This window comes from Papilio machaon, chromosome 7, assembly GCF_912999745.1.
Source record: "Papilio machaon chromosome 7, ilPapMach1.1, whole genome shotgun sequence".
NCBI lineage: Eukaryota > Metazoa > Arthropoda > Insecta > Lepidoptera > Papilionidae > Papilio > Papilio machaon.
Window position 1 is genome coordinate 4,987,888 of NC_059992.1, and position 24,391 is coordinate 5,012,278.

General features: G+C 34.1%; 3 protein-coding genes across 3 annotated transcripts; 1 reads left to right on the forward strand and 2 right to left on the reverse strand.

The window, feature by feature from the left end:
• Nucleotides 1-1,950: 1,950 nt before the first annotated feature.
• On the reverse strand, nucleotides 1,951-5,974 carry LOC106715019. The gene is made up of 7 exons (XM_014508204.2): nucleotides 5,914-5,974; nucleotides 4,438-5,730; nucleotides 4,208-4,361; nucleotides 3,427-3,688; nucleotides 3,078-3,201; nucleotides 2,807-2,967; nucleotides 1,951-2,172 (listed from the first exon to the last, which is right to left on the reverse strand). Exons 1-7 carry the CDS (start codon nucleotides 5,972-5,974, stop codon nucleotides 1,951-1,953), a joined length of 2,277 nt encoding a protein of 758 aa, XP_014363690.2.
• Nucleotides 5,975-6,760: 786 nt separating this feature from the next.
• Nucleotides 6,761-14,326, forward strand: LOC106715018 (transport and Golgi organization protein 1). Its single transcript, XM_045678563.1, has 13 exons — nucleotides 6,761-6,952; nucleotides 7,031-8,776; nucleotides 8,949-9,148; nucleotides 9,469-9,760; nucleotides 10,002-10,198; nucleotides 10,806-10,937; nucleotides 11,169-11,317; nucleotides 11,507-11,608; nucleotides 11,887-12,098; nucleotides 12,464-12,602; nucleotides 12,820-12,987; nucleotides 13,547-13,683; nucleotides 14,242-14,326. The coding sequence occupies exons 1-13, from the start codon at nucleotides 6,856-6,858 to the stop codon at nucleotides 14,283-14,285; spliced, it is 3,615 nt and encodes a 1,204-aa protein (XP_045534519.1). The 5' UTR covers nucleotides 6,761-6,855; the 3' UTR covers nucleotides 14,286-14,326.
• Nucleotides 14,327-15,196: 870 nt separating this feature from the next.
• On the reverse strand, nucleotides 15,197-24,108 carry LOC106714714 (xanthine dehydrogenase). Its single transcript, XM_045678536.1, has 8 exons — nucleotides 23,916-24,108; nucleotides 21,916-22,070; nucleotides 18,514-20,686; nucleotides 18,118-18,426; nucleotides 17,675-18,012; nucleotides 16,323-17,127; nucleotides 15,958-16,125; nucleotides 15,197-15,287 (listed from the first exon to the last, which is right to left on the reverse strand). The coding sequence occupies exons 1-8, from the start codon at nucleotides 23,985-23,987 to the stop codon at nucleotides 15,237-15,239; spliced, it is 4,071 nt and encodes a 1,356-aa protein (XP_045534492.1). The 5' UTR covers nucleotides 23,988-24,108; the 3' UTR covers nucleotides 15,197-15,236.
• Nucleotides 24,109-24,391: the final 283 nt, after the last annotated feature.

Sequence of the window (24,391 nt, forward strand, 5' to 3'; positions counted from 1 at the left end):
CAAGGTAACAAGAAAGTTATTCCTTTTTACTTAATTCTTGTCATTATTACTACATTAAAGATAAAACAGAAAATAGCTTAATTTACTCACACGTGTATCAGCAAATACCTTCCAGTTAAAGATCTATTAAAATCACTCTAACAGTTTCGGACATTACCCGGAAAAACACGGACCTGAGGACAAATTTAAAAAGTTAAAATTTCGTTATAATTAACGCAAAATAAAAATATTTTTCAATTTTATTAACTATAGATTAATTTGTCGGTAACTTATTGACAAATAAATACATATATTTTTATAGATTTTTGTACAGCTACGATAGTTGCTTAATGATATATATTTTAACTACTACGACTTCTACAACTACCAAAAATACGTAGTTTTTCAAAATGTTAGGTACTCACTTACCAATAGTTCCGTTCCTTTACTTATCTTAAATAGAATTTAAGGTTTTCCTTTAAATTTAAGAAGATAGTAATGATCATTTAAGATTTTTTGCGATAAAATGCTTTCGCAATCATTGGATGTAAGGACCTGCTCTCAATTGTGTTCAATGTTTAGAAATCAGCCTTGTTAAGATTACGTATAATTCAAGATAATTAACAAGCAAAGAGAAATTTTAACTGCCATCGTCTTATTAAGTCTTAATTAAAATGGAGTATTCACCGTCTCGCCATTATTAACAAAGGGCTAATATCTGATTTATACTTAAACCAAATTATATTTCGCCCTTTTGTTTGCCTTTAACAAAATAAGCCCGCTGGAACATTTTAAACATTGAGTTACTCTAATATTAAAATAATTAAAATCAAACTATAATTTCCTGTTTAGTACTTATAGGTACAAATAAAAAAATTCATACAATTACAATTTATCTTAGTTACTAGCTTTTGTCCGCAACTTCGTCTGCGAAGAACTAAAAAAAAAAGTGAAAAGTTCCTCATGTGTTACTCGAGTCTATGTTCTATATCTGTGCCCAATTTCAATAGAATATGTTGAACCGTTCGGGAGTTATCAAGCAAATATATAGATCCAAGTATCCCACGGGAACCGTAACTGTTTCTGGGATCAAAGATAGCCTATGTGTTCTTCCAGATTATGCTCTACCTTGGATTATGGAAACGTTCTGGAGATTCCTTCCAACAAACATCCAATCCGTCTAAACATTTATAATAAGATTTATGAATTTTATCTAATCTCGTTGACCTGACATACTCATTCATAAAACATCAAAACGATCTATGAAAATTATCTCTATATCACAATCTTTAAGGAACACGAATCAAACTTATCAATCTCTCATCGAAAAGTATGAATTGAAAGAGAAAACGTGGAACGATGAATTCTCAGATATTTGCGAGGAAATTTTCAAATGGTATTTCTCTTCATTTTAATCAAAGTTTGCAAGTGAATCTCGTCGAAATGTCTGTAAGCAATGAATCTAGGAAATGAAATCAGAAATATTGAGCCCATAATTGGTATTCCCAGTGTGGGGAAATGTTAATTAACGTAATCTCGGAAGGACGCCGGCATCCAGTTCATTTAAACTTGCGCCAGTAATCCCGCTTACGTTCACTCAGCTTTATTATTTTCGAATTTAAAATTATTATTTTTTTTTATATAAGAGAAGGGGGCAAACGAGCAGCGGGAACACCAAGGTGTTCATCGATGCCCATGGACATCTGCAATACCAGCAATTATTCAGAATTTATAAAAAAATCAAGAACACGCAGCAAATAATTTATCAAAAATACATCATTATGTCCTTCCCTGTTTTCTATCAATAAACGTGGTGTCTATAATTTAAAATCTTTTAAAAAATACTAAAATCCCAATAAAACTATTGCAATTTTTTATTTAAATTTCCACAATGTATTTAGCAATTAGCAAAAAGATTAAAAATTTCAAAAAGCTTTATCGGAAATAATTAAAAAAAACTATCAAAGCAAGTTAATCTTCGAAGAAGAAATAACGTACGTGTTTATTTGAGGAGTCAAAGAATTCGTTGTGGGGTAAGTCTAGAGCAGAAAGTGCAGCTCCAAAGTAATGCCGGGTGAAGTGCAGAGCGTCGCTGGGACGTAGCAAGAGAACGGCTTGTAAGTAGTCGCGGATTGTACCAGTCAGCTCGCCGTTCTCAGATACGTACCGTCCGCCTTCAGAAGTTCTCGTAGACTGGAATAAATAGGTATTTGCCTACAGATCATATTCAAACCTTTCTCTATTTATGTTATGTCCACTCTGATTTCCTTGAATCCCTGTGATGAACTTGCGGTATGGGTAAGCAAGATAAATGTTATATTCAATAGTAACCTTTTATGACCAACGTTAATTTTACATTTCCAATAATTCTTCTTACTTTGTTGATATTTAATATGAATAAAAATATATAGGAAATAATGTTCATGTCCTCGCGACGTGTTTTTATTCGAAACAAACCAAAGCGCGTGTGAAAACCCTGATTTACTTTACCGCTAAATGCAGCGGTCAGACATCAAACATACTAAACTAACCATAAACAAACTGAGTCATTTATCATTAATAATGAACGTGCTGCATTCAACAGAAATCGAAATCCAAAACGATTAAATAATAATATATCTGCATGTTATACGCTGCGTAATTTCTATATTAGAAACCCACGGCTACACACCAAAAGTATGATTACATTTTAATATTTCACTTCCCTACATTTAATATTGCTTATTTCTATGTTACAAATCATATAAAACCTTATAACTCGCTCATTTCAGAACTACTGAAATATAGGTAATTGATGCAGTAAATTGGACATAGCAGTTAATGTTACCTTAAAGTCAAGGTAATCCGATAACAATTGCAAGTCGGTTCGCCATGTCTCACGCAGAGGCTCGTGGCGTTCTATTTCGTCTTTCTCAGGAACGATCCGTAACAACGGATTTAAATGTAGAATGTAGCTGTTATTCGCCCACTCCTGGCTTACGATGTAACCTTTTAACATAAAACGGAAAGGGTACTCAATGGTTCTTTTTACGTTTATTATACCTTTATATTTAGCCGATTCAAAAGTACATATGATACAACCTAAGGAAATATCTTACCCCTTAGTGACAAAACCAAAAGGGTTTGGTGAACGTAGCCGGAGGGTTCTATTATATGCCGTTCCACTTTCACCACAAAGAATGGTTTACCGTTAACAATTGCGTTACTCACTCCAAGGCAAACCTTTAAAATTTAAAATTACGATAAAATATGATAATTTTTTTATTAATTTAATAATCGTAATTGTCGTCGCTTTGTAATTTCAGAACTAAAATAAGATTTTTGCACGTAAAAATCATAATGATGTTTCTTTTCAACAGACTGTCAATTTGAAAGCGCATGAATTAGAAACACTATAACATATTACAATAAATAAAGAAACTGATAAGTCTTAATGTGTATACTTACATAAATACTTTCGCACACAACGCCGTTAATAAGAACAGTATCCGTTTTAATACATCCTTTGTAACGAGTCAGACCCACATAACGCATAAGCACGATATTAGCGCCTTCCAACAAAAAGTTATGGGCTTCTTCAAAGGTATGATAAAACCGCTTTATTAAATGACGGTCGCCACATATACGAGTGACTTTATTGTAGTAACCGCTCTCGCAAATTGCCATATAATTTCGCTTCTCTTTAAATTTATCTCTATTCTGTATGTACCTATGAAAATATTGTCAAATAAAAAAAAAATTAACATGCCCTAATTATAATATCTTGGTTTTTATTAAGAGGGCATATTATATTGTTAAAAATATTTAAGGCAATTCCTTCTTATAACAATTTTATTATACTAGTCAAACCTGTTAAAGAGATGGAATCTCTTGAGTGCTAACCTTTTTATGGTATGACATAAGTTTGAATACCTATTAAAGAAATAATATTTAGACAGAGAATGTCACTTATCTTTTAAATAATTTTTCGTGTCATGTGTGTAACTAATTTATGTTATTTAATATTATGTTTGTTCCTATTATATATACAATTCCTTAACTTCCACTGTGTATTTTTATCTTTGCTTAGTGTGCCACTAACTGACACACCATTAAAACCCTATGACCTATTTTTACCATCACTCTTATGGGTATCAACATAATGATGGTAAAAACATAACAGGATACCATTTTTTAGACGTAACGATATACTTCATACTTATACGTAAGGAGAACGTAATATCCTTACTCAGTCCTGTTTTCTTCCAATGTATGCAGCTTACAATCAACGATGCTGACAATTTTAGACCCTGTCTTCGCAGCTTCTTTAGATGAATGTGATACTACCTGGACCAGGAATTTACCTTTGTCCTCTCCGAGCGTCTCAACATTTATAGTTATACCTACAAAAATTGTTAAATCATCAAAGCAGAACTAATATTGTCCCACAATAAAATTATATGTCGTTAAGTTTGGTACCTCCAACAGCGCTACAGCAGTCCAGAGACAATTTTTTTGTCTTTCTCCTATAACTTGGTATATTTGGTTTTTCACTTTCATCACTCTCGGCTTCTTTTTGTCCTTTCATGTCGGTGATTACAACTTTCTTCTCTTCCACCTCTTTATGCATAATTTTATCGTGTCTTCCGTAACCGTAATCGAAATATGTGTGTCGGGGATCAACGTCATGGCACCAGCGGTATCCATGCTTTCCTGCCCTTACTTTCTTTAGTTTTTTGACTTCGCCTTGATCGACACCGCCACCAGATTTTATACAAGTACATTCAACTTGTCTTTTACTTTCAATGTCACATATACAAGGCGCAGTACATTCACAAATATGAAAACATTTACAATTCTCTGGATTTCCGCATGTACAATTTTTAGTATCGGGAAAACATGGACAAGTATCGTCTATGTTACGATTACAAGAACACTCTTGAGGGTTTTGACAAGTTGAGGAACAACTTAAACTGCGTTTTCCCTGTGGTTTTCGATCACACACACATGAAATTTCTTCTTGTACCCCTGGTTCAGATGGCTTTGATTTTTGACAATCACAGGAAGATTTAGTTGTTTTAGTAGTTGATTCCTCAATTACGCTTTCGCCTGGTACGTCCGAAGGAACTGAATAATCGGACGTCACGGGTTTATGTTTACAAATACAAATGGGTCGTGGAAACTTATCTCTGTGACAAATGCATGGTTTATCAATTTTATCGCAAGTGCAAATTAAACGACATTTGTCCTCCATACACGTGCATATTTCAGTATTTTTGCAAGAACATTTGATGTCTGGTTTTGTTTCATTGCAAACACAAATATTTTCCAATGCAGCACACACACATTCCGGTTTCTCTTCGGTGCCGCAGAGACAGGGTATTTCAACCATACATTTACATCGACCTTTTTGATCAACCTCACAGGTGCAATTATCTTGATGGACGTTTCTTCGATTTATCTGTGGCATACCATCTTTAATAATAAGGCTACTTTTGCTGTCTCTGGAAGGCACAGGTTTACTACAATCGGGGAAAAAGTAAAAGTGAAAATCGTTATCTTCGTCACTAGAGTGCTTAGAAGCCTTCTCCTCGACTTCTTCCTTTGCTTCCAAAGGCTTAATATACCGAACTTTATCGGTTTCTTCACTGACCGATGTTCCAGAAGAGGAACATTCTGAATCCGATAAAATGTCATACGATTTTCCCTCTGTATGTCCACAACTTATAATTAGTGTTTCGCCAAAACATAACTGTTGTTTTAAAGCATCATCTGAAATATTAAAAATCAATGAAGAAAAAAGGCGCAAATATTTTAAGGTATCTAAACTTAATATAATTTGCAGTATTTCCATTATACTCTATCATACACGTGTTATAATTACCTTATACACTTGCAAATTTTTATAGATAAAAAATAACTTATTGGTATTTTTATTAATATTATATTACTTACCAATATTAAAAGGAATTTGTTTGGACAATTCTATTAAAGATATCTCGGATTTTAAAGACATTTTTTGGTGTCAAATCTGACTTTTCATCTTGATAAAACTGTCATTATATGAAATTGAAAATTACTTCGTTATTTTTTTTATTCGAACAAAGGTTATTCAAATAAATAGACTTTTTATTTAAATACCTTCATTTCAGATTGTCATAAAGAGTATAGGTTACTCTCAACTCATATTTTGTCTATCAAAAACTCAATCAATAAACGCATTATATTTTCCAATCTAGATTAATTTAAACCAATATTACCCATCTGTTAAGTAGTATTGAAATTTAAAACCAGTATCTGAGTGTGTCGTTAAAGTTAAAACGTCGTAGGTATAGTTGGATTGACTATAGGAATACTTAGAATCAGTCCAATGAGAAATCCAATTTCGTGCTAAAGGGGTTTTAAGCCTCTTAGGGGCCGCAACAAATAATATTGTATTTAACGTTCTAATGAACGTTCAATACAATGCGGAAGCTAATGAATTGGTTAAATCAATTCTTCATGTTTTATGAAAGGGCGTTACTTTTCGAATTAATTCATTCAACATGCAATTCAAAATAAAGTCTATAAAATTTGCCTAGGCAAACTACAAACAGGCGGAGCTCACGATTTGCGGGTGACCATTGATACGCTTTTATTTAATAATAATTATTAAGATACATATATGAAGCATATTTTACAAATCAAGCAATTTTAAAAAAAACAAGCGCTATTTTAAATATATTTTGGCAATTTTATACATTGACACGAATGTCACCACTTTGCGTAGCGTATAACGTTCTGCGTAAAACGAAACGCGTCTGTCGGAGCAACTTGACAGATGATGTGGCCTAATGTTTGATTCTTGAGAAATTTTATGAATTACATAGTTAATATAATATTAAATAAAATGCAAATATGATCGTTTTCCAATTTTATGTGTTTATGTTACTTGTATCTTTATTTCAATGTAGACTACCAGATAAAGTTATATGTGCAAATGAAAAATGCAGCGGTAAGTTTGGTGGAAACATGTCATTTCTAGTAAGAATAGACTGGGAAATTTATGTTAAAGTTATTTAAATATTTTCAGAGCCCATATCTAAAGCAAAAACACTTTTAACGTACAATAGCGGTGACCCAGACCTTATATCATTTCGAGCCAATTCAGAGGCCTTAGTGTATATGAAATCAGCTGGTAGTAACCCAGATTTGTGGTATGCAAAAATCAATGGCAAAACGGGATTTGTGAGTTCGAGGTTTTTGCGAGAAACAAAAATTATTGAAAGAAATCCAACATTTTTAGTTCCAATTGAAAAAAATGTAAAAGAAAATGTACAACCAGATAAAGTGCAACTACCACATGAAGTGTTTGAAGGCACAACCATCTTTACAACGGAAGCCACGAGTAATCAAGAAGAAAGTATTACAGAGCAACCTGAAAGTGTAACCACCGAAAGTTCGATACCTTCGTTAAGTGCAGTTGAGACACAAAATATAGATAGTGAAAATAATGATGACTCAGTTCAATCTGAAAATGATAGTACCATTTCGGAATCTGTCAATACTGCAACAGCGACAGTTGTAGATAACAATCCTGTAACAGATAATGTTGCAAGTGATATATTGAAGGTTCAAGAAAATTCAATAAGTAATAATGACAATAAAATAATAGAAAATCTTATACATCCTAATGTAGAAGTAAATAGTAATTCTATAGAAAATGTGTTACTTAATTCAAATACTCAAGAGAACAATGCACAAGGTGTTGATGAAAGTGAGAAAATAATTACTGAAACTATTGATAATGTAACAATAGACGCAGAAAAAAACCTTGAATCTGCTGACATAAGTAAAGAAATACCAAAAACAATAACATCAACACAGGAATCAGAAGTCCCAAGTTTCGCCACCCCTTCAAATAATGCTAACATAGAGCAAGTGGAACAAAATAATCAAAACCTTAGTTCAGAAACTTTGAATTCTATTTCTGAAAACTTTTCTTCACAAGAACAAGATACTAGGTCTAGTGAAAACATAAATCTGGATACCAACACTGAAATACCAGTTGAAAGTACAAATATTCCAGATACTTTGCCTTCAGAAGAAGTACCAGAAGGCATTAAACAAAATATTATTCCTTCCACTAATACCGAAAATGTGGAAAATAATTCACCAAAGGCTGAAGAAAATAATGTGCCATTAGACACACAGATTGAATCTATACAGAAGCCTACTGAACCTGAAATTCCTTATAACATAAATAACAAATTTAATAATCTGCCTCAACAAGACATTCTGAACAATTTACAAAATTCACAACCTTTTCTATCATCAAATACAATACCAGCGGCCACAATTGAAGCTATACACACAGAGACTACTGCAGAAGTTGATAACAATGCAACCCCACCAAGTATTCAAACTAGGGATGAAACAACAACTGAAACTACTAATATCCCTAATATTGATGAAGTTATTTCTTCATCTTCAACTTCCTCAGAGGATTCAGATGGTACAACTATGTCAGATTCAGATACATCTCAAACTGAAAGTTTATCACAACAAATTACAATTGAAGATTTGTACGCAATGTCAACCGAAAGTCCCGAAGTAAATGAAGACAGTACTCAAAGTATTATATCGGACATGTACTCTACAGTTGCTAGCTTATGGCCCACAACAACTGAGACACCGCCACATTATGAAAGCTTATTTAATCCAGAGAATCCTCAACCTGAAGTAGAAAAGGAGTTTTCAATAATGAAGTACATAGTATCTACTTATAATAATGTCATGGGGACCAATGAGCAAACAAAAGCAATATTTGCTTCTGCAGGTATATTTAACCTTAAACACACACATCTACAAATGTTTGTAATATTGCTTTCTAGAAGCTGAAAGGTGTTTATTTTTATTTATAAAATAAAAAAAAAACTGTAGCCTTCATCCCATAATATTGATTTAATTGTCTTTAATTGAAACATAATTTGACCATATTTTTTTTGTAGGAGAAACATGTTTTACTGATGAATATTGTGATGGTGAAAGTTTCAGTCAAAAACACAGATTGCTAACATTCCTCTTAACAACCGCCGGTGCTGTCCTCTTATTTACTTTGGGATATTATTATATTGAAAATAAAAGGCAAGATGGAAAACTTATTGGTACAATTAATTCACTACAAAGGGACCTCTTATTTAGCACAAAGGTAAACAAATAAATATAAGTACAAGAAATTATTACAAACTAGCTTTTACCCGCGACTCCGTCCGCGCGCAATAAAAAAAATAGAAAACGGGGTAAAAATTATCCTATGTCCGTTTCCTGGTTCTAAGCTACCTGCCCACCAATTTTCAGTCAAATCGATTCAGCCGTTCTCGAGTTATAAATAGTGTAACTTACACGACTTTCTTTTATATATATAGATTATGTGTGCGAGATAAGGATTAAAATCGTAATGATTCAATTGATGATATCAAAAATTTTATCTCTCAGATAAATGTATAATATTAAAGTATTTCATTACAGGAGTGTGAGATCCTTAAAGAGGAACTTGCAACTACAAAGAATAAGTTAACTGGTATTGAAGACAATTCATTCGGTATGGACGATATGGTGAAATCGTTAAAAGAAGAAATTAATGAACTGAATGCACAAAACGATAGATTACGAAATTCTTTAGATGACAATGAAAAACTGCTTCGAGTATCAGAGAATACTGCCGGTGAATTACAGAATACTTTGGGTGAAGTTGAAAATACTTTGAGTGAGCTTTTAGCTGAGAGAGATCATGCTGAAGAACAAATTGCAGAGTTAAATGGTAAATTCAAATATAACTTTATTTTTGAATTGAAGTTGAATGTGGATGGCATTGGAATAGGTCTTTGCAGAACAATTAACTAATATTTTAGTTTGATCATATAAAATGAAACAATTTAGATTACTTTTTTTGTTATTTCGAGGGAACTATGTAATATAATTTTTATGCTAATTTATATGTCTCTTTATAAAATTTTCTATTTATTAGAAACATATATATACTTGTTTTATTCATATTATAGGAAAAATTCAAGCATTTGAAGAAGAATTAATATCAGTGAGTAGAGAAAGGGACAACTTTCAATTGAAATTCGTCTCAGCTGAAACATCACTAGAGGAATACAAAAAGCAAAAGAAACAGTTTGAAGAAATAAACAAGAAATTATCTGAAGCTAACAATACTATTGAGTTACAAAAACACGAAATTGAAGCTCTAAAGGTAATAATTACTAATTATATTTACTTAAATAACGTTTATTAACACATTCCATGCTACCACAATCTTAATATATATAAATCTTGTGTCACAATGTTTGTCCTCAATGGACTCCTAAACCACTTAACCGATTATAATTAAATTCGCACACCATGTGAAGTTCGATCCAACTTGAGAGATAGGATAGTTTAAATCTCAAATTATAGTCGCAATGTTAATTTATTGCTAATTATTTGTCTGTTATTATTTGACAGTCACAATTATCTGTTAACTCCAAATGATTCTAACAGATGTCGATACCTTTCGACTGAGTTGAGTAAGTAATCAATAGATGGCGCTGCTATGGTAAATCTACGAACGTGTCAAATAAGCTACATTTATTTTTATCTATTTTTCATACCCCAATTAAGTTTTTTTTAACTGCGCGCGGACGGAGTCGCGGGCGACAGCTAGTATTTTTATAGTTATCTCATCGGAATTCAGTGGCAGTGAATGTATTAAACTTAAAACAAACTTTCTATGAACATGAGATCTGTTAGAGCTAAAACTTCTGGAATGTAAACAAATTAGTGGTAGATATTATTATAATGTATTGAATTTTATTCCTCAGGATGTTATAAAAGAACTTAAGAGTGGGACACCATCTGATGTGGATGCTGCAACATTGATAGACCATACAGAGATAAAAGCTAAGTTATCTAAAGCATTGGAGGAAAGACAGACATATTTGAGTAAATATGAGGTAATTTTTTTAAATAAAATGAATGTTCAAATTGGTGTTTTCAAAAGTACAATTTAATACATTTAGTACATGCAAAATGTGACTGTGCCTTAGAATAATAGACCTTCATATTTACTTTGTAATTATTTTTGTGCTTGTTACAAATACACGTTCTTCAAGATGTAGGTAATATTTATATTTGAAATGTTTTTTTAAAAAAAAAAAGCTAATATTTACAACATTTTCTTTCAGATAGAACATAAAGAGAGGGTCCGTCTTGCAGAAGAGCTGAAGACAACTCAAGAGTCATACAGCACGTCCAGTCAGCAGGCGGCTGAGGCACTCACCAGGCTTGAGGTTCTCGGCAAATACTTCCAAGAGAGAGAAAGTGAACTGATGAAGTAAGCTTTTTATAATGTATTAGCAAAAATTTTTTTTTAATGTATGACCTTGGTTTAGTTGGTTCATTAGTTAAATTGGTGATAGAATTGTTATTATTTATAAAAAAATCTTCTAAAAATGAAATGATGTCATCATTTTATTTTCTGATAAACACAATTTTTTTTAAATTGTTATGAAATTTGTTATAGGGAACTAAATGCCAAAGAGTCATTATGGTTGAGCAAACAAGGCGAGTCCGCAAGTACCGTGGAGAAGATTGAACTTCTTCAACAAGAATTACAAAGGTTTAAGTAAGTAAATAAAGATATATAGATACAAATATAGTGCAATAATAATTCAAGATCCAATAATGCATTCCCATTTTTAAAGAATTCTAAGTTTTAATTTTTTTTTTAACAATTTATTTGTCATATCAATATTACATACTGCATAGTTTATACCCAGAATATAGGTCACTATAAAAAGTACTAGAGGTCAATGAGTCGGTAACTCGCATGTTGTTAATAAATGTTTAATTCGCAACAATAAACCTTGTCAGCTTATAAATAAGGTATAAAATGCCATCCAGAGAGAAATGCGACGCGTTAACACTAGAGCTAGCAGAGGCGGAGTCGACACGTCGCACCGCTGTGAGTGAGATGGAGGCGCGTGTGCACGCCGCCTGGCTTGAGGCACGTGCGGCACGACGTGACGCGGACGCGGCACGAGACGACGCGACCGCGTTACGACGCAAGCTCGCCTCCCTCAGTACTGCAGACGGAGCTGCCTCGCCTCATGCACGTTAGTATGCAACAATGTACTAGGCTAGAACATTTTAACTGGAGTATATCACATGTGTGCACTACTCAGTCACTTCATCCCGCTGTGCACCGCTATACCTAACATTGTGTTCGCGCTGTGACTACACTTTTAAGGTAGTTATGCTGGGAATTAGGTATAACCTATGTAAAATGCTAGAACTACTAATAAATCGACAGTTTGAAATCCACTCAATAGGATAAACATTGAACTTAACCACAATCATCATTCTTCATTGCCTTAGCATCCAGGGTTATTTGTGTGGTTTTATAAAAGATTATTTCAGCAACGGTAAGCATTAACATTGTTTTACGGACGCCTATTGTAATAAAATATTTTCTTTGCAGAAGTGTCTTCCCCGTTAGATGGTGTGGACAGTGGCGTGATACCACCCCCACTGCCACCTCTCGCGTTTCTGCCTCCATTGCTTCCGCCACTGCCTCGCCCACCGCCACTCGGCCGTCTACCTTCGCCACACCCACCGAGGTATGCCCCGTACTCGCCCACTGTCACTTCACAATATTTGAAATATCCGTTTGTAGTCATTGCTACTTATTATGTAAACTGTAGTCAACACATTAAAATAATCACAGTAATATATGCATTATTCTTAAACGGTACAGAAACAGTAATAAACATGGTTTATCTTAATATTTTTCTAACATTGCCTTCTAAATTAATTTCAAATGGTGTAATACTTTAGATACAACGATCGACGTTACTCGCCGGAGAGTCGGTATTCTCCGGAGAGTCGATACTCGCCTGAGAGCCGGTACTCGCCCGGGACGGTGCGCTACTCGCCCGACACCCGCTACTCGCCGCGCTCTCGCCGCTCGCCCTACTCGCCGCGCAGGAGACGATCGAGAGACAGGTCACTACTTACTATTTGTTGCAGTCTGCGACTTGAGAGAAAGTCTCCTTTCTCTCAAACACACATTCTCTCTTTCTCTCTCTCTCTCTCTCTACTACCCTAAAATTGATTTTTTTAATATTGAAGCATCAAGATATAAATCAGTGAAAGTATATCTCACTCCTTACTAATATTATAAATGCGAATGTTTAGAATGTTTAGATCAGGGATTCCCAAAGGGGTCGATATCGAACTTAAAGCATTGCTAATTCTCACTCTGTCTTCTATTGACCTTAGTCAGAATGAATAATAATAATAATAATTGATTTTAAAATTAGGTAATTTGGGCATCTGTGGTAACGGTTCATTTTGGAAAACGGGGTAACTTGTCCAAAATAATTTGGGGATCCCTTGTTTAGATGGATGGATAGATTTTTTGAAGATATCTCCGGAACAACTCAACAAATTTTGCAGAAATTTGACACTGATGTAGTCTATAGTCAAAAAGAACAAATAGGCTACTTATATAGTTTTTTTTTTAATTCAAAAACTATATATATTTATAAATTGATGGTTATAGGTATACAGAGGGTCGCGGGTCTCGAGCGCGCAATGGCCCCGCGGACACGGAGACGGAGTACAACTCTGACAGTCCCACGCGACAGCCGCGTGCACCTCGACAGCCACGACGACGTACCAGATACTCCAGCCGATCGGGTACAATGCACTTAGTCTTACTCAAAGTCGTTAAGGAACTCCTTAGTGGACATTTCTCATATTGAATTTATTCAGAGCGTGACCATTTAGCTACTCTTAACGTGGCTGTTTTTTAAATCTATATATATAAAAGAAAGTCGTGTTAGTTACACTATTTATAACTCAAGAACGGCTGAATCGATTTGACTAAAAATTGGTGGGCAGGTAGCTTAGAACCAGGAAACGGACATTGGATAATTTTTACCCCGTTTTCTATTTTTTATTCCGCGCGGACGGAGTCGCGGGTAAAAGCTAGTTTATATATATATATATATATATTAATTTGTATTTAGACACTCCCTCGATGACATCCTGATGTGATGTCTTTGCAAGAACCCTTTTCTAAAATTATCTACGCGACTTCGTTTTCACTTACAGTATTTATGTTATTATGTGGTGTCATACGACTCTTGAGGTTGCCTGAAGCTTCATATGAAAGTCAATCGGACTTTATTTATTATTTAAATGTATAACTACTTTTAATATAACTTTAATTTAAAATTATGGTATTTGTTACAGGTCCTAGTTCGGGATCCGGATGTTCCTCGGAATCGGATAAGTGAAACGAATTTAGTCTGATGTAGAAAAATGTCCTGTATTATTAATAAGGCCAAATGTTATAAATTGTCGGTGAACAAAAACGAATGAAATAATGTTTTATGAAAATGTAAAATTGTTTAGGGAAAAAAACAATTTTCCAATTTTAGTCAAAAAATGATATAGAGCCAAAAATATTTTTTTGTTTCATTGGCTTGAAAAATACCTAAACATCTAATATGAATATTTTGAAAAAATTATTCATCCTTTTTACTCCTTGTTACTGCCATTGTAAATGTTGTGACATTGAAATATAGACAAGGAGCTAGTAATAAAAAAAGGTTAAAAATATCAAAGGGGCAAATAAAAATTAGATTTATTTTATATACAGAATTTATGTTGTTACGATACTCCTTTTTATTTATACATGTTCCTATTGAAGTCATTTTTTTTCAGTATATCTCACTCTCTCTTATAGTATTAAAGTTAGTTTTTTAAATAAACTTTCTTTGAAAATTCATACCTAAACTGAGATACTTCCTTACTGTATAATTTATTACAGGTTTTTTTGTACCTGTTTTATCTTCCACTATTTATTATAATTCCACTTAGAACAAATTGTTCTAATCTTATAATTTATTTATTTTTTATTTTATTAAATAAAATGTATAAATTTAAAAAATTACTTTTACAAATAAAAAATATAAAATAATTCAAAAGTGGTCCATATTCAAATTTATCTGCGATATGACGCAATAAATAACATTACAGTACTTAGTTGATATGTCGACTGGGAATTTATAGGTTATAATTAAAAATTACTTTATTGATTGGTTGCTTATAGGATAAACAATTGTAAAATAAATAATTTTATTCAATGAATTTATTTTAATTCATCTTATTTTGAATACACCAAAACTATTTTAATTGATTTAAAATAAAAAAATAACCTTAAAATTAAAGTGACAGTTGATAATTTATGGCACAACATTCCAAGGCACAAAACTTTCTGGGTCCGGTACTGGTATCTGTAATCAAACAAAGGAACCTTATTTTATTGGAACGAAGTTCCTTATCGCGCGTTGTGAAAGGGGGCTAGACGGAAAAAATCTTACGAAAAGTTGTCACGACACTTTTTGCTATAGTAAGCTATTGTAAGCTGTGCGGCGTCCCATGTTTCTCTGTCTGTCTCTCTCTCTCTCTCTCTCTTATAGAAAGCAAGCCAGATATTTTCATTTCTATTTTGCATTGAACAGTGTGGTGTCGCGACTTAAAAAAAATTATTAGAATTCCTTCACTAATTAATTGAAAGGAACTTCGTTCCATCCGGGTTTCCCTTGACACCTTTCAAGTTTTTTTTTTATAATAGTTAGCTTCTATTTATTTTAATAATACTATCAAATTTTTATAGCTCCATTAATAAAGATAATAGAAGGCAAAAGTTTGCATGTTTCAAAACAAAATGAAGAAGCTTCGACCATCAGTAAGTTATAGACTGATGATGATGAGTGACAAAACTCAGTTATTAATTACATCTTGGAATATGATCTTATCTTACTTATGTTGTAAATGCAAAAATTTGGATATTTAGATGGTAGTTTGTTAGAAAGTATCCCCAGAACGGCTCAACAAATCTTGCTGAAATCTGACCAAATAACTGACATTATTCCAAATGTTCTAGCTATAAGTAAATATTACCTTCTTAGTTATATGATCTTCGCAGGCCATTCGTATTCTGGCGGATGTGGCAGGCGCGTCCAGCTTGAAGTCTGGGCAGACGCCGGCGTCCACACGCGCCGCCTTTATGGCCTCCTTGATAGCGAAAAAAACTGAACACGCCAGGAAAAGCGGCGGCTCGCCCACAGCCTACACATACAAATAATTGATATACTTACTACTATCATTGAGAAATTTAATCTTTTACCCTTTATTGAAGGTTAAAAAATATATAAAAATGATTTCTAAAATATTCCCTAGCTTCACTACAAAGGCAAGGATTGACTTCAATTACTCGAAAAAAAAACTAACTCTCCAGTAACGCAAATATCATTTGTTAAACTTACCTTAGATGAGTACACAGCCCGAGGGTTGGGAGCGCCCTTGAGCAGCGACACATTGAATTCCTGCGGGATGTCGCCAAAGCCGGGGATCTTATAGGCGCCCGGCCCGCGCGAGTACAGCGTGCCCGTCGGTGAGTAGATCAGTTCCTCCATAGTGAACAAACCGTAGCCTTGTATGAACGCACCTTCTATCTGACCGATATCTATAGCCGGGTTGATACTCTCACCCAAGTCCATCACGATGTCCGTTCGGATCACTTGATGGTCGCCACTTAGGCAATCAATTTCGACCTCGGTGCAGGCAACGCCATAAGTGAAGTAATTGAAAGGTTTCCCCGAATTATTTTTGAAATCGAAACCGATGTCCGGTGTTGCGTGGAACCCGGTGGCCGATAAACTAACTCGGTCTACGTAAGCTGCCGAGACCCAGTCTTCCCATTTTCCGTTTGGATTTTTCTCTTTGTACGGCTGGAGTCGTTTCATAAGCTTCTCGCAAGCCTCTAGGACGGCCATACCGTTGAGATCGGATCCCGCGCTAGCTGCTGTAGCGGAGGTATTCGGTACTTTATCAGTGGCAGTCTCAGTTATGTGTATTTTGGAGACGTCTATACCAAGGGCTCGTGATGCCACTTGTATCATTTTCGTGTGCAGACCTTGGCCCATTTCTGTACCACCATGTGACAGTAAAACTGATCCATCGACGTAAACTATGAGGAGGGCTCCGGCTTGATTCAAGAGTTTTTCTGTGAATGCGATGCCGAATTTTGTTGGTATAATAGACATACCGCGTTTCCTCCATCGATGTTGCCTGTAATAAAATATAGATAAATTCGAGGTTATTATAATGTACATAATTAATACTCATTGCTATGTTATATGTAGACCAGTTTACATTTTAGGCATATAACTACTAGATAGAGATCCACTGTGAACAAAGACAGTTATATCTCTCGTTGATAAAAGATCCCAAACAACAAGATAAAACATATATGTCGTTATTATCTTTAAATAATACTCAATACAAACACTTTTTAATATATCTATCTTATCTATATATATAAAAGAAAGTCATGTTAGTTACACCATTTATAACTCAAGAACGGCTGAATCGATTTGACTGAAAATTGGTGGCCAGGTAGCTTAGAACCAGGAAACGGACATAGGAACTTTTTTATCTTGTGTGCATTTTTTTTAATTCCGCGCGGACGGAGTCGCGGGTAAAAGCTAGTTTATCTATAAACATTTAAAAGATACCTTGTTTTATATGAAAAACTTATAATAAATGACAAATCATTATTGAAGTCAGATCAGTCTTGAATTCTAGTTGAAAAGTAAAATTACAACCAAAAACATACTTGTTGAAGTTTTCTACTGCCTTCTTTCTTTCCGTGAAGTTACTTTTTTCTACACACTCATCCCAACATCTTTGTAACGTGCAATGCGTGAGAACTTGATTGTAATGAGTTATTAAGTTCTCTCGATACAAATTCATTTTCATGACTTCTTCGATGTTTCTTCCTAATTTTTGAGCGACATCTCTTAGCATATTTTCAGCACCGAACATTCCTTGGGGTCCGCCGAAACCTCTAAAAGCTGTGTTTGAAGGGAGGTTTGTTTTACAAACGTGGCCTGTTACTTCTACGTTTGGTATATAATAAGCGTTTTCAAAGTGGAACATCGCACGTTCAACTACCTATAAAGGGAAAAAAACCATTTGAGTACAATAGTAACATTTTGTTAAGCACATACAGACCATAACATTGTGCATTAAACCTACATAAAATAAATTTTAACTTACTGGTCCAGATAAATCAATCGAATATCCACCATTATTGTAAATGTTAACAATTGCTCCCATAAGTTTGCCTTCTTTGGTTGCGGCGACTTTGTATTTTATTAAGAAGGGATGTCTTGTTCCGGTCATTTGCATGTCTTCATCACGATCTAACATACACCTCACCGGTCTGTTGAGTTTGTGAGCGGCAAAGGCCACGGGCAGCGAAGTCAAAATACCTCTAGATTCTTTGCCGCCAAATCCTCCACCCATTCGTTTTACACGTGCCACAATTCTGTTCATAGGAACGTGTAATACGTGACTTGCTAATTTCTGAAAAAAATTAAGTCTTTTTATTCCTCAAAGTATTCATTCTAAATTATCATCACAATAATATGATCAAAGTAGTGAAAATCTTACCGCTATTTCTGATGGATGTTGGCTAGAACAAAATATCTCAAGTTCATCGTCTTCCCTTTTGGGTACAGCGAATGCAGCGTGTGTTTCCAAGTAAAAATGTTCTTGACCACCTATTCTACATTCTCCTTCTACAATAATATTATTTGTGTCATCGAAAGCTGATTTCACATCGCCTTTTCGTAATGTTTTGGGGAATTGTTTGTAAAATGAATTATGTTTAATGGCATCTTCAATGGTAATAATGATAGGCTGCAATTCCTCATATTCAATATGCACTTTTCTCGCTGCAGCTTGAGCTGTTGCTTGATCTTCAGCCACGATGACACCAATTGTCTGACCTTGACTTATAACTTTCTCTGTAGCAAATAACTCTTCATCGTGAAATATGGGACCGATTGTGTTTTGTTCTGTAGTCAAATCTTTAGCTGAGAAAAATGCAACAACACCTGGTTGTTGTAATGCTTTTTGTGGATCTACTAATTTCAATTTGGCATGGGCTTTAGTGCTCAGAACGAAAGCTAAATACAATTCTCCTTCTACAGAGGGCATATCGTCGCAGTAAACAGCTTCACCGGTGACTTGTTTCAATGCTGACATATGCGGTATAGGTCGCCCGACAGCATCGCTCTTGAGTTGCTTATCGCCAACCAATTCAAAATATTGCGCGCTCTTTGGTACCTGACCATGAAATTGTTCGGCGCCACTGCTGTAGTACGGCTCAACAATTTCGTTTTGTAAATAGTCCTGTGACATTTGTTTACCGATTGCTAAATAGGCTTTTAAAAATAAACTCATCGTCAAAGCCCTTCTGTATAATATGTTGCCACCAGGTGCTGATGGATTTAAGGGTAATTCTTCTAATAGGTATGTGTATGCCTTTTCAAGCATTACTTCATCCCATTTCATACCGACTAAAGATTGACTAGATTTCGTGGCTATTTTTGTTACTGGTGCCATACCTCCAAATGCCATATTTATATTCTTTATAATATCACTGTTAGCTTCGAACTCCACGTTTATAGCTGCTGTGACAATAGATATATCATCTTCTCGTCGTTTCGCTTGCTTATATGCCTTCACGAATTGATATCTAGTTGTGAAAGGAATTTCGATAGAAATTAGTACCTCATTTGGTTTAACAACATTTCTTCGATAACCAGTGAAAAAGTTTTCATCCATCAGCACAGACCGTACCCCACCTTGTTTACTTAAAAGATTTAATTTTACCTTCATCGACATCAAAATGGGATTCAAATCTGATATTGGACTGCCGGTCATTATGTTTCCACCTATAGCGGCTACGTTGCGTATCTGTTTACCAGCAAACCAGTATAACATGTCTTTAATTGTTACTAAAGACCTCGTTTGGTATGTAGGCAACGTTTTTATATATTTATTGCAAGCGTTTTCTAGATCCATTAGTGTCACTGCTGCTCCTACAGTTAGTCCTGTATTAGATTCCTCTATGGAATTAATTTCAGGTATACAATTTGGCATTATTATTACAGGATAGACGAGATGTTTAAATTTCACTTCAACGCCGACCTCTGTGTTGCCAACTACTATTTTTGCTTCGGGATATTGTTCTTTGAGTTTTAACAGTGTATTTAAATCGGTCGGTCTGTACCACGTTGTACTTTTACATCGATAGACCAAAAATTGCTCGTCGTACGATGGAAATAGTTTCAATTCTGGAGGAAAAATTGGCTCTTGACTAGAGTCGTATGGCAAGAATGATGATTTATCGAAAATGTATTTTGTTTCGCTTTTATCTTCAGACTGATCAGTCTTATTTTTACAGCAAGCCTCGCCCATTGCGCATACCCCGTTAGTTTGAGATGTGCCATTGACGGTAACACGTTGACTCTCCCAATCTTCTATAAATGTTTTGTAACCTTCTATTATAGCCCGGTAACCAGTGCATCTGCACAAATTGCCTTGTAACGCTACTTCCATATCGGAATAATTTATTTTCTCAGAACTTCTAAGTAAAGCGTACATGGACATGACAATGCCAGGTGTACAAAATCCGCACTGGGAGCCATGTGCTTTGGCTAATCTTTCTTGAACTGCATGTAACCTTGTCTTTGTCGAACCAATTCCTTCAACGGTAGTGACGGCTAAGCCATGCATCGCGCACACCGGCGCCAAACACGCGTTGATCGCTAAATGACTGCACATGAGTTAAAGATTCTAATGAAACATGCTATTTAAACACATTTATGATACCTACATACGAGTACAAGGAACGATACAAGTTTTTACAGTTTAGTTGTAATCAGAGGTGGGCACAGTTAATCGAAAAGTTAACAAGTTAAAGTTAATCGTTAACAGTTAACCATACCAAAATTATACATACTAATTTTCAAATGTCTACAAGTTGACAGTTGGAACAAGTTGTAATGACAGTTCCGCACGTGTACTAACAGTGATACAGTTGCGAAAAAATGAAGGAATTTAATAGAATAATAAAAACACAATAAACTCAACTAACTAAAATGTTTGGAAAATGGCGCCAAAAGTAAAAGAATACAAACAGAGATTTTTTTTGTTTAGAATGGGTGACATTCTGGGTAGGCAAAGGGAACTGCCCAAACAGCCAAGTCTTCAGTAGATTATTTTTATTGATATGAAATGAAAATTAAATTTAATGAGATGAAATAAAATGAAACCTAACCTAATTCATTGAATCAAATAATTTAATTTCATATTCTAACAAATTAGGAGCTTCTTTTTAGAAATAGTTGCATGAATCATAAAAACTTCAATGATTTTTTTTTGTAAAATCTTCGTGGTTGGTTTTTCTTTATAACAGACATTATTTTGACAGTTGGGTAAGAGAACGCACGAGTTTGAAAAAGCTAAAGAAAAAGGACGAGTAAAAAAGTTTTTTAATACAGTAACTCAAAAAGTGGCGTATTGCAGGGACGAAGAGCGTTCAGAATGTGGGCTATTACATACTCGTGCTTTTATATACTCGTAATTAAATATACTATTTCGAACCTTCTTTTGATTTTGTCCTGTTGGTCACGTCTTTCCCGGACGCTCTGATGCATCACACTTGCACGCGAACTTCACATATATCAATTATCAACTAGTTCATTCACCATTTGAGTCGCCGACAGTCGCCCAACATAGCTGAACTTAGGAGCGTGGCGTGGCACGTAATTTTAACAAAATGACAGCACGTCTCCAAGTTTCTAATTTAACGATTAACGGACTTTTATTAACGGAAGTTGAGTTTAACGGAAGTTAACAAAAGCGTTAACACTTTTTGAAGTTAACTTAAAAGTTAATCCGTTAAGCAAAATGTTAACTTCGTTAATTAACGATTAACGGATTAACGAGTTAATGCCCAGCTCTGGTTGTAATGAATTAATGTTTCCGAAATTAAAAGGATACATGACTTTTTTCTCTTTTCTGTTGTATTTTGAAACCATGACTGTACATGCCCCACATCCGCCTTCCGCGCAGCCTAGCTTGGTCCCAGTCAGGCGAAGTTTCTTCCGTAGGTACCATAATAGTGTCCACTGTGGATCCGGATTCGATTCTATTACCTGCGCAAATATAATAACAATACTTAGTTTTTTTTTATTAATGCCTAATAAATTGTCTTTTTAATTCTTTGTTGTTAGCAGATAGCAGTAAATAAAGTATTATTAGCAACAAACTGGAAAACTTACTTAGCCTCAATCAGTTGGCATAAAATCTTTTTTAATCGTCTACTAGTTTTTTTTTTTAATTTATGACCTTAATAATAGATACACCAAGCTTATAATTGGAACTGTGAAAATATTTAACTAAAACATTTTAGAATAGTAACATTTGCTATTAACATAAAGATAAGAAGTCCGTTTGCGACAAATAAAGTCCGTAATATAATAACAAGAAGGGCAAAAAGGTCAGTATTGCCAGGGTCGGCAGCCGCAGCAAACATTGGTCCGTTGTTATCAAATTATAAGAGAACTAATCGTAGAATGATGAAACATTCGTGTACTTGTGTCACCTACAGTAAAGCTAGTTTAACACGAGGGCAAAACGCAGAGGTACAAAATTTACTGTTCATACATTTAACATTCATCATCTTAAATTTTACCAAATACAAATTATCTTAAAATCACCTCCGCTGTTTGTCTCCACACGGCATATCATAGAGATACAGTCAGGGCCCTTCGTTAGTCGTGCATCAATTACCGTCCTTTTTTCATACATTTAAAAGCTGCGTCATATTACTTATTATTTCTGCGTCGTTTTCACAAAGCGCTCAAATTACTATATTTTTTAAGGTAGAATACCGCCAGATTCTCCGATAGTACGTCATTTATCAGATGGTTGTATCAAATAGGTTATAAGTGATACAAATGATCAAAGGTCGATGGCCACTTTACATTAATTAGTGCGTTAATATTATTTACTTTTAGTACAAAATAATGTTATAAGAAATCTTCGAGAGTTGTAAGAAACTACGTAATCGTTACTGTCCTTGACCCAAGACCAATTGCGGACCTAATTGCATGATGAGTTGTTAAAAACGGTTATCGAATTACTTGCAATTGTCGTACTATTTTTTGTACATAGTTTCTATTGAGTCTTAAATTATGTTCCATGTTCGGTAGAAACATAATCGTAATAAAAATAATAATTTGCTTAAATGCTTAAGCAAGAGTACGCAACTTCAAAAAAACAAAAGCTAGTTCACATTCAACTGCAACTACTTATTGTGTACGCATTCGGGAACCATCTATCACAATTTTAGTAAAAATAATGAAAATAGACTCGTTGAAATAGTATGTAAATAAATATAAATATATTATTATAATAAATACTCAGTGGTTATGGATATTTCACAGTTCACAGTTTTTATTTTTATAATTAAAATATGTATACCCTACTTTTAGGTTTAATAAATCTAGTCATGTTTAAAAGCTAAAAGTTATTCGTAATATCTAATAGAAATTCATTCAAGAGACATGGAAAACTAATATGTAGTTATAAATATCAAATAAATATCGAATCTTCACAATGTTGATTGATAAAATAAAAAATGTTGACGTTTAAACAGATTAGTGAAACTGAATACAAAAACATAAACTAATATATTCATCCTTGGTAAACCTGTTTTAAAATATAAGATATTTATTTCTATATCAACAGGTCAATACAGTCATATTTTGTATATACATATTTATATACCAGATTTTTATAACCTAAGTTAAATAACATAACTGAATTATAACATTGCGATGTAATCTACACGATACGAATCATTTCATTATACAACATATTCAAAACACTCATATTAATGTATTAATATTAATACGTAAATATTCCAACTTATCACTTTCCTAGTAACAATCAACTATTTATTTAAATTATATAATTATTGTAAGATTATTACTTACCTTCTTACCGTTCACATAAAAAACTAATTCTGTACACACATCACTCTCCTCGTCCGCATTAAGCTGTCCCATATTGTTTAAATTACTAGTTTTTTAATGTTCTTCGAAATTATAAAACTGTCGTGCGTGTTCCACAAATGTCCGTTTATTACTGACAACCGAGAGAGAGAACGGCCGAGCAATTTGATAACATGTTTCGAGTGCGCCCGCGCACATTACTTGCATCATCAACTTACCAATAATCTAGAAAACAGACTATGCATGATAATATATGTATAATGCCGAGAATACCTGTTTACTTTATTTGATAAATATGGCAGTGTAAAGATGTTTTACTTCACAGAAATATATAAGCATTGAAATGTTAAATGCTGTTCATAGATTGTATTTAAATTTCGAAAATAGAATGAGAACGTCTTATTATCGTCACTTATGTTATACTAGCTTTTACCCGCGACTCCGTCCGCGCGCGAAAA